The sequence below is a fragment of the Plectropomus leopardus genome, chromosome 3, assembly GCF_026936395.1.
Source record: "Plectropomus leopardus strain MGB_pleo_1.0 chromosome 3, ASM2693639v1, whole genome shotgun sequence".
Taxonomy (NCBI): domain Eukaryota; kingdom Metazoa; phylum Chordata; class Actinopteri; order Perciformes; family Serranidae; genus Plectropomus; species Plectropomus leopardus.
The window spans coordinates 18,940,938-18,950,899 of NC_142178.1; the positions used below are offsets into that span (position 1 = coordinate 18,940,938).

Consider the following 9,962-nt stretch of genomic DNA (forward strand, 5'->3'; position numbering starts at 1 on the left):
CAATTTGTCCAACACTGAGTTACTGTTATCACAGTATGCCTTCAAAAAAGAGAAGTAACTTAAGTCAAAATACATTTTTCAAGCAAAATTCTTCCCATGCATGAGAGTTTGTGCTCAAAATCTAGTCTGAATACTATTATGGACCTGACAACCCACCTTCTGCCTCTCAGCCCCCTAATCAGGCCACAGTTCAAACTCTGTGGTGCGTAGTGATCAAATATTGCTTCTCCCTGTCTAGTTTGGACTCTGGAAATGGTTAACAGACAGCAGATTGCCTGAGAGGCCAACAGGGCTCATATGATAAGACTGTCAGAGGCATATTCTGCCTAAACCTGTGTACGGTAATAGTAAATATAACTGTATTTATGACACACTGAAGACTAGTAAAGATTCCTCAGAATTGGTGCCATTTGTTCTCTTTTTCTTTGTCACACTGGAGTTTTTGGGGTAATTTGTGTCTCGAAATGTGTATCTTCTAACATCACATTTCAGTGAGTATTTCACTACTTCCTCTCTCCATCTCACTCAACCACACACAAGCAACATTTCCTCTTTATGAACCTCAGCTGGTATGTGATGCCATAAATCACTGAGCTAAATGGGCAAAAATGCACACTAAATGCAGTCCTATAATTGTCCCTATCCTGGGAAAAGAATAATGGAGTGATTGATTTGGATCGAGGGGGAATGTGGCGAATAGAGGAAGAGAGTGAGTGTGTGTTTAAGGGAGAGAGAGAGCATTAGAGATAGGGATGAGTGAAAAGTGGACAGAAGCTACCTGCTAGCTTCTTCCATATACGGTCTTAGTCAGAGCCGAGAGCCAGGCCTGTGAGTTCCTCTGACTGTGCGAGTGAGCAATGCAGGGAGTGTGTACATGTGTGCGTGTTGCAATGCATGCATGAGTCACGCACGCCACAGAGTTATGAAATGGCTTGGGTGTCCAGGGGAAACATTGAGAAATATCTGTTAGGGAGGGGTTGCTGAGTAGAAAGTTTAAAAGATGATAAAAAAAAATATGTTGGTGATACCTTCTTCCTTAAATTTAATTCTGTGGATACTGGTGAAGAATAGAGAAATGAAACCTGAAGCAACACACACACACACACACACACACATACAGCCTTAAAAAGGGAGATTCATTCATTTCCTCAGACTGGTCACATGACCTGAGCAGTGCATTCTTCCCCCCATGTGACTAGCTCCAATATCTCCTTATATGGACGTCATCCAAAGGAACTCTTAAAGGGATGGTTGTCCTGCCCTGGGTCTATACTTGGTGTGTGTGTATGTGTGTGTGTGTGTGTGTGTGTGTGTGTGTGTGTGTGTGTGTGTGTGTGTGTGTGTGTGTGTGTGTGTTTAGTGTCTGTCTGCAGGATAATGCCACTCTGGGAATCCAGTTCCCTGATCAGCTCATTCAACCCCCTCCATGTTATCCTTAGCTGCCCCATACCTGATGACCTGTGTGTGTGTTTGTTGTACGTCTGTGTGGTCACTTCCTGTGTGCATCTGCAGAAGTGAAGCGCTGTGAAACCTATTTCCTGTCCCCTTTGGTGAGTCGGCTCCCATATATCCTTATTAGGAACACATAGAGCCAGTGAGAATTCCTACTGTAAGTTTATGAGTCTTTGTCCGGTGCCCTTATTGAGTTAAAACAGCATTCTGACCCACCCACTTAAGTCTCTGGTCAATAAGATGAGCTTTGCATGAGGACGTCCAAGTGTGTAATCATTTAAAATATATACACAACTACAGTACTGTGCACAAGTCTTAGGCCTCCTTACACTTTGTTATTTTAGCAAGGTTAGAATGATTATGTATATTTATTTATCAGTGATACCTTTACTGACATACAATCAGAATATACAGGAAATATGTATTCAGTATTAAATGTGCAAATATTTCAGAATAAAACAGCTTCAACAGACTAAAGCTGCATGTATTTACTGTGACCTCCCTTTCCACTTATGTCTCGAGCTCAGACAATATAAGATTTGAAACACTAAAACACTAATCCCCTGGTGTATTTACACCAGGTTGCAATCAAGATGTGTCCAAAGCTCAATATTGATTGTTTGTGCTCCCTTTTGTTATGGTTGTATGATTCCATGTTTTACTCTAAATATTGACTTCAGTCTGAAAAACCCATTTGGTCAGACTTTTTTTTGGTGTTTTAATGTATCATACATGTTCTTTGTTCAGGGGTTCTTTTTCGGGAGGTCTAAGGGCAGAGGGATGTCGTACACAGTAAAGCCCTCTGAGGCAAACCATGTTTTGTGATAATGGCTCTATAAATAAAATAAAATTGACTTGACTTGACTTCTTTCTTTGTTTATATACATATATATATATACACTTTTACACAGTAAGTTGCACAGTAAGTTGCACAAGCCTGGTATGTCATTTTTGGGTGTGTGCATGAGCAGGTGTAGCAGGTGTATATATGCATATCAAAGTGAGTCACATACCTGAATTTTAATTTCATAATAGCAGATTAACATGACCACGAAATATGCTCCGGAAAGTACACACCTGTCTATGACATCACATTGAACACGCAAGGAGGCCGCTCTCTTAAACATTACAAGTGATGAGAGATAAGAGATTTACAGCCCTCTTAGTGTTTGCTGTAAACATACCTCAGCTTGAGCACATGTATCACTGTCACTCTGCTGTGCATGTGTGTGTGTGTGTAAAAAGAGAGAGAGAGTGAGACGATGGCATGCCAGGCAGACTTGTTAATCAGGGTGTTAACAGTGCTGTCAGTGACCCTGAGATTGTAACCACCCCATGTCCTGGCACTACTGACCAAGAGAGTCTGCCATGAATTTGCAAATGCATTAGCACAGTCTTCAATGCAATCCTTTGCATTGCCTTGTGTCCTTTACTTTTAATCAGATGAATAACGGATCTTTTTTTCTGCACTGATTGATAGATAGATAGATAGATAGATAGATAGATAGATAGATAGATAGATAGATAGATAGATAGACAACTTTATTAGGCTTACATTAAAACAAAAGTGACAGATTAAAACCCAGTACAAACAAATGCAAACACAAGAGCAGATAACTAAATGAATAAATACATGGCATGATGGCATGTCAGTCAGTGCAATTTCAACCATTGCACAAATATAGAACAGAAGACAATGGCATGAATCAAATGTGGTTGAGTTTGTGCAACCACGATATGCAGGCCACAGGATATGTGCATGATTTCAGGAATTATAACTGAATTTAATCAAATCGTGTTCATTTAGGTACTCAATTGAAAACAGCATAAAAGCACATACTTCAACTTGTTTCACACATAAGGACTCTGCTGTGCGTTTTGCAGCTGTTATTTGTTGTCCACGTGTGTATTACTCCAATAACATTGATAAAGAGGGGCGTAAAAATATGTTTTATTGAACACTGAACGACCCCAGATTGGTAGTATTGATAGTATATAGGTTAGTTTTCGCTGTTGCTTGTCCCCCCACCTCGCTCCCCCCGTCTTGTCAGAGCGTATACCGTTATGCATGCGCCACACCCAATAGAAGCGGCTGGACCAATCAGAGCGCGCCGTGCGGAAAGTTCTCCTTTTATGGAGAGGGGCTGCAGCGCGAGCTCTGATAAAACCCTGCAATTTATTGGCCTCCATTGCAGTCAAGTTCAGACATCAAATCCTACCGGAGTGTAGCGCTCAGCCACAGCCTTCCTAAGCCGAAAACCCTCCCTCTAACAGGTAAGACAACTGCGGCATGAAGATGAAAGTTTTTTGTCACATTTTGAATGTTTTGTTTTTTTTTTTTTTGCATAAATGTGGTGTAACATTGCAGCCAGCGAGCTGAATTTACTGAAGTTATGATTTGGGATTTTCTGTGTGAAGCAACCGTTATAACTATTCGCGTTGGATCATTTAAATTCACCTGACATTCATTGTGTTTCTGATAAGGCACCGTTACACATTAAGGGGGTAACATTAACCTTTAAGTGCACACATTTGCCGGCATGCTGTCGTTTATATTGGAAAAAAAATGGTGTGAAATAATCGTGCTGCTGCTTGCTGTCACCACTTCCATCAGTCTAACAAATCAGACTGCGTTAAAAAGCTTGACCTTCTCGCTTACATGTAAGCATCTGCTTTGGCACGGTCCCCGAGTCTGCTGTCTCCGATTTCACACACAGACAGATGATGGCAGATTAGACGGATTCGGCTTTAAAAGATTCAAATTGCGTGTAGACATGAGAGAAGGATGCTGTGACATTACAGCTGCGACGTTATTTAACAAACAACGTTGCATGTATCATATGTCAGAAGTTTTTTTTTTCACATAACCGTATAAGTGAGGTGGTCACGACAAAACTATATATGTGATTGGAATGACAGTGGACTGAAGTTCATTCATATGCACTGTTAAAATGAAATAGTGCGTTAGAGATGAGTGGTTATTTCAGTGATGGTGATGAAGGGAGTGGCCGCCTGTCGGTGTCATTTGAGGTTTAACGACACACGGGGCGGCTTCCCGGGCCGGGCTGCCGCCGTCTCTAAGCTGCTCTCACTTTTGCCTTATATGGCCATGGCCAGACCAGGGAGAAACTGCCTTTGTTTCTCAACTCTGGATTTGGGCTGGGACCTGCGCCACTGCGACATCCAGCGTCCACACTCCATAATGACAAGGCTGTAGCAGAGATGATGTTTGCCAGATGTAACCCACAGCTGTCACAGAGCATCAGTGGTAACCATTCTTCCTCTTTTCATCCCCTCTCTGTGCAGAAAATGGATGATGAAATCGCCGCCCTCGTTGTTGACAACGGATCCGGTATGTGCAAAGCTGGCTTTGCAGGAGATGATGCTCCACGTGCTGTGTTCCCCTCCATTGTTGGACGTCCCAGACATCAGGTACAGTTTGTGCATAATCAGTGGGGGAATAATTTTCAATTAGTATACTTAACTAAAAGCATTAGTGCCACCCTGTGAAAAATAAATACCCCAAAAACTCAAAATTATAATATCATATAAATCATAAACTGTGATTTAACAAAACTTTCCTACATTTCTGTTCATTTAGTCTTGATTTTAACTTCTGCTTTCTATCCCAGGGTGTGATGGTTGGTATGGGCCAGAAAGACAGCTATGTTGGTGATGAGGCACAGAGCAAAAGGGGTATCCTGACCTTGAAGTACCCCATTGAGCACGGTATCGTCACCAACTGGGACGACATGGAGAAGATCTGGCATCACACCTTCTACAATGAGCTGAGAGTTGCCCCTGAGGAGCACCCAGTCCTGCTCACAGAGGCTCCCCTGAACCCCAAGGCCAACAGGGAAAAGATGACCCAGGTAACAAGGGCTGACATATTGACAAATCCCCCTAAATCAGGAAAACCTACACACTTCACCTCTTGGGGCCCTTTGACAGGAAACAGTGTTGCTGCTCAGGCATTTCTTCCTCTGCTCAATCTGTCCATTTCCTCCTGCTCCTTCAATATCCAGGTTTCTTCTATCCTGTGCTGATCTATTCATCTCTGCGGATGCTTCAGGTTTCTATCTATGCACTGTGATGCATCAGGAATGACTTGTTGCAGCATGGTCACTGCTGATTTAAATTAGGCTTGTTTTAGACTTGCTAAAGTAGATGACAAGCGTCTAACGACACTGGTGTCTGCATGATGCAATAGATGACGGTGGAGCAGTTTGCTGCACTCCTCCTGTACAGTCAACATGACCCAACTAAAGTACAGGTTATCGTAATGACTGGTTCTGGTATGGATTTTACACTCAAAACAAAACAGGCCAGTGTGCTGTGCTTTTCTCGATCTGACTGTACTAACCAGCACTAGCTCGCTACAGGTTTGACTCACTAATTCAATGACTCATCTCTCGTCTCCTCTCTCCTCCAGATCATGTTTGAGACCTTCAACACCCCTGCCATGTATGTGGCCATCCAGGCTGTGCTGTCCCTGTACGCCTCTGGTCGTACCACTGGTATTGTCATGGACTCTGGTGATGGTGTGACCCACACAGTGCCCATCTATGAAGGCTACGCCCTGCCCCACGCCATCCTCAGGTTGGACCTGGCTGGCAGGGACCTCACAGACTACCTCATGAAGATCCTGACTGAGAGGGGTTACAGCTTCACCACCACAGGTTAGCACACATATACTGACTTTAAACAGGCTACTATTTTGAAACTAGGGGGGAAAAAACAAAACTGACTGTAAAATGTGTTGTCTTACAGCTGAGCGTGAGATTGTGCGTGACATCAAGGAGAAGCTGTGTTACGTTGCACTGGACTTTGAGCAGGAAATGGGCACCGCTGCCTCCTCTTCATCCCTGGAGAAGAGCTACGAGCTGCCTGACGGACAGGTCATCACCATTGGAAACGAGAGGTTCCGTTGCCCTGAGGCCCTCTTCCAGCCCTCTTTCCTTGGTACGTGAAAACTAAACGGATTAAATCAGATTTTTACATAGAGGGAGTTTCAGTGTGGGGAAGTATAGAGGGGACACAGCAGTTAGGATAAGATTTTAGTTTTAAATTTGTGTGTGGACTGCAAACCTAAATTTTACATCACATTCTCACAGGTATGGAGTCTTGCGGTATCCATGAAACTACTTTCAACAGCATCATGAAGTGTGATGTGGACATCCGTAAGGACCTGTATGCCAACACTGTGCTGTCTGGCGGTACCACCATGTACCCTGGCATCGCTGACCGTATGCAGAAGGAAATCACTGCCCTGGCACCCACCACCATGAAGATCAAGGTATAACTCAGCCTCATTGTTGCCTTGCATCTGCCCTAAGCCAGCGATGGGGAAAAAATGTTCCAGAAAGCACTTTAGCTCTACTGCCACTCAGTGGACAAACATGGTTACTGCAGTACTTATTTATTTATTACTCAAAAGTATTCTTATTAGCTTTTTAAAGTCACACAAATACAGTTTATCACAGACTTAATTGGAAAAATACAATATCTGCCCCACACATCTAATGTTTCTGCTCCAACAGAGCCTCAACCCTGCAGTACTGTTCAGCAAACAGAATAACATCAGTTGCAAAGACAATTACTAGTACAAATTCAATGTGACAATAATAGTAGGTGAGACAAAAAATAAAACGATGAGATTTTCAAAATTCAACAGACAAAACACAGAAATAAAAAATAATTTCAAAAAGTAGAAAATTACGAAAAAAAACCGTGAACTAAGTATAATAAGGGGTCAGTGGTATAGACTACAGTATCAGTGTTGTCCTTTTTTCTATGAAGATTTAAAAAAAAAAAAGGTTGCCGTGCATCATAACATTTGAGCAGACCCTCTCTTTTCTCCAAAGTCAGAAGGCTGAAAGTCTGTGATGCATAGCTTAAAAAGGGAAAGTGTTCCTTCAATTTAAGCAGTATAAGTCATCTAGATATGCTCACCTTTTAGCTGTAGACTTAAAATACTTGCAAGATGTCAGTGCATTTGTAAACAGATGTGGATGCCTTTAGTTTAACACTTGTTCATCTTGCCTCCTGCAGATCATTGCTCCCCCGGAGAGGAAGTACTCTGTATGGATCGGAGGCTCCATCCTGGCTTCCCTGTCCACCTTCCAGCAGATGTGGATCAGCAAGCAGGAGTACGATGAGTCCGGCCCTAGCATTGTCCACAGGAAGTGCTTCTAAACAGACTGTCAGTCCCCTCCCCCAAAACACACACTGCTACAAACCCAAACGACCGGCTCTGCATACATGCCTACACCAACACACTGGTGTATGCTGAGCCCACAACACCTCTTCCCATTTTCCCTCATCACTATGGCTATGGCACCATGCCCCCTGATGGGGAGAAACTCTGCAGGAAGTACAGAGCGTCCCAGGCGGTGTGAATGTGTGAGGAACATGATGTCCATTGTCGTGTTTGTGTAGGTCATTCCAGATGTGTTTGTTCACCACCTTATTTGCCTCTATGAAGGTTTATTCTCTGGTGGGCCCACTGCCCAACAGACCTGTAGTATTGCTTATGTAAATTATGTAATCTGAAACTTGTTTTGTTTTTGTACTTTCAGCCTTAAAACGATACTTGGTCCAGTTTGTTTTTGTCATTATGCAAAAGACAAAGCTTCTACCTTGTATGGGGGTATATGAAGGATTGTGCATGGGGCTACAAGCCTCCGGTGTACACAACAACCCAATAAAGCGCACATGTCTGAGATTCTGGTCTATTTGGTGTTTATTCATCTTGGCTCATACATATATAGGAAAAGCATATTAATCATTCCAGGATTTATATTGGATCAACCATGCGTTTGAACTTTCATTAACAAAAAATAAAAACATGTAGCATCAAACTGAAGATTAAATGCCACTGAAAAAGACTTTTTGACATGTGAAAGTGGGAAAACCACAGGTGTGAATAAACTGGTGGCTGAATTTAGCTGCTTCAGTTTCAGGGTCCTGGTATTGTTACGCTGTCATGGCTCATCAGGACACTGAAATAGAACAGAGCCATCATTTGTGTTAAAAACACCTATATGTTTATACTATGGCAGTTAAAGCTGCTTAGAAAGGAACTTTTTTAAATATTAAAATTTAGGTGCCCTCAACCAAGCATCAAACACAATTCCCCCAATTTTAACAACTTCATATAGCACCTTTCAAAACCGAATTTACAAAATGCTTCGACAAACAAAGCAAGTGCAGAAACGCAATACTCAAAAGAAAAAAAAACCCAAAGTCAAACCGTCCTACTGAATATGAGTGAGACAAACTAGCGTAGAGTTAAGATACATTTTAAAAAGAGTACATAAAAATGCAAGATGCAGGATGCAAAATGTCAATATAAAATAATACAAATGAGTTGATAAAAGCAATAAAACCACAAAATTAAAATGGAAATGATGGATTTTAAGAAATGATTTAAACAGGTCACTGATTTATTGAGCCTCATCTCCTCAGGCAGGTTGTTCCAGAGCCGAGGGGCCCCGGTGGCTAAGGCACCCACGCCTCAGCTTTGGAACGACCAGAGGGGCCCCATCTGAGGATCTAAGGCTACAAACTGGCTCATGTAGGATCAACGTTCCTGTTATGTAGCTTGGGGCCACACCCAAATGATGATGTGATCAGTAAAAACTTAAAAATCAACACTTAAATATCCAGGTAGCCAGTGGAGAGAAGCCAGGATTGGGATGATAAGATATTGTCTGTTAAAACCAGTGAGTAGCCTAATAATCTCTTCAGTTAATAGTTGTGAACAGTTAGATAAATACATTTTAAAAATGCAAGGTTTTTGTGCAGGGGAGGTTTCTAAGGATATCTGAAAACCTTTGGTTCATCCTGAAAACTTGTCAACAATGTAAACCAATAGATCTCAACCTTTTTTATCAAGGACCTTAAATTGACACATTATTTATGTCACAGACCTCCATTTGATTAGACTTTGCTCAGTTTCCCCCGACTTGAAGTCAGTGGGTTCTTTGAATGGGTTTTCAGTTTGAAGTCTAAAATAAGGTCTGTGGTTAACACAAGCTGAAGAGACTTTAATGTTTTGCTCTACAACATAAAATGAATAAAAATATTCCACATGTGAACTCGGAAGCTTTTATGTGTCTTATAAAGATGGTTACTAACAAGTGGCAAAATTAGCCTACAGAACGATATGGTGGTGATAAAAAATCATGCAACCATGATGTAGTTGGTTTATAGCTGAACATTACCTTTTTATTTGTGGCGATTGCATTTAGGCTTCAAAAATCTGAAAAGTGGTGTTAATTTGTGAAGATTAACATATAACAATCCTAAACGTTTGTTTTCCATAGAGCTTATTTTCTGCCATTATCCAAAACACACTGGAAAAATCCTGTAGGCTTTTTGACGAGGGAACCAGGGTTATGCTGAATCTCGTGTTGGCCTGCAGAAAAACGTCATCTCTGCAACACTCTCTTCTACTGTGGGACCCCTAGAACTATTTCAAGGACCCTTGGGGGTTCTCAGACCCCTGG

At 41.9% G+C, this 9,962-nt stretch overlaps 1 protein-coding gene across 1 annotated transcript; it reads left to right on the forward strand.

The window, feature by feature from the left end:
- Positions 1 to 3,583: 3,583 nt before the first annotated feature.
- Positions 3,584 to 8,176, forward strand: LOC121941735 (actin, cytoplasmic 2). The gene is made up of 7 exons (XM_042484599.2): positions 3,584 to 3,726; positions 4,759 to 4,884; positions 5,085 to 5,324; positions 5,885 to 6,131; positions 6,223 to 6,414; positions 6,567 to 6,748; positions 7,504 to 8,176. The coding sequence occupies exons 2-7, from the start codon at positions 4,762 to 4,764 to the stop codon at positions 7,645 to 7,647; spliced, it is 1,128 nt and encodes a 375-aa protein (XP_042340533.1). The 5' UTR covers positions 3,584 to 3,726; positions 4,759 to 4,761; the 3' UTR covers positions 7,648 to 8,176.
- Positions 8,177 to 9,962: the final 1,786 nt, after the last annotated feature.

What these genes read in the sequence shown, in the direction of transcription:
- LOC121941735 (XM_042484599.2), top strand. Translation starts at nt 4,762, where the DNA reads ATGGATGATGAAATCGCCGCCCTCGTTGTTGACAACGGATCCGGTATG. An exon ending in TTGGACGTCCCAGACATCAG is followed by an intron (nt 4,885 to 5,084) that starts GTACAGTTTGTG and finishes TTTCTATCCCAG; the next exon opens with GGTGTGATGGTTGGTATGGG. An exon ending in CTTCCAGCCCTCTTTCCTTG is followed by an intron (nt 6,415 to 6,566) that starts GTACGTGAAAAC and finishes ACATTCTCACAG; the next exon opens with GTATGGAGTCTTGCGGTATC.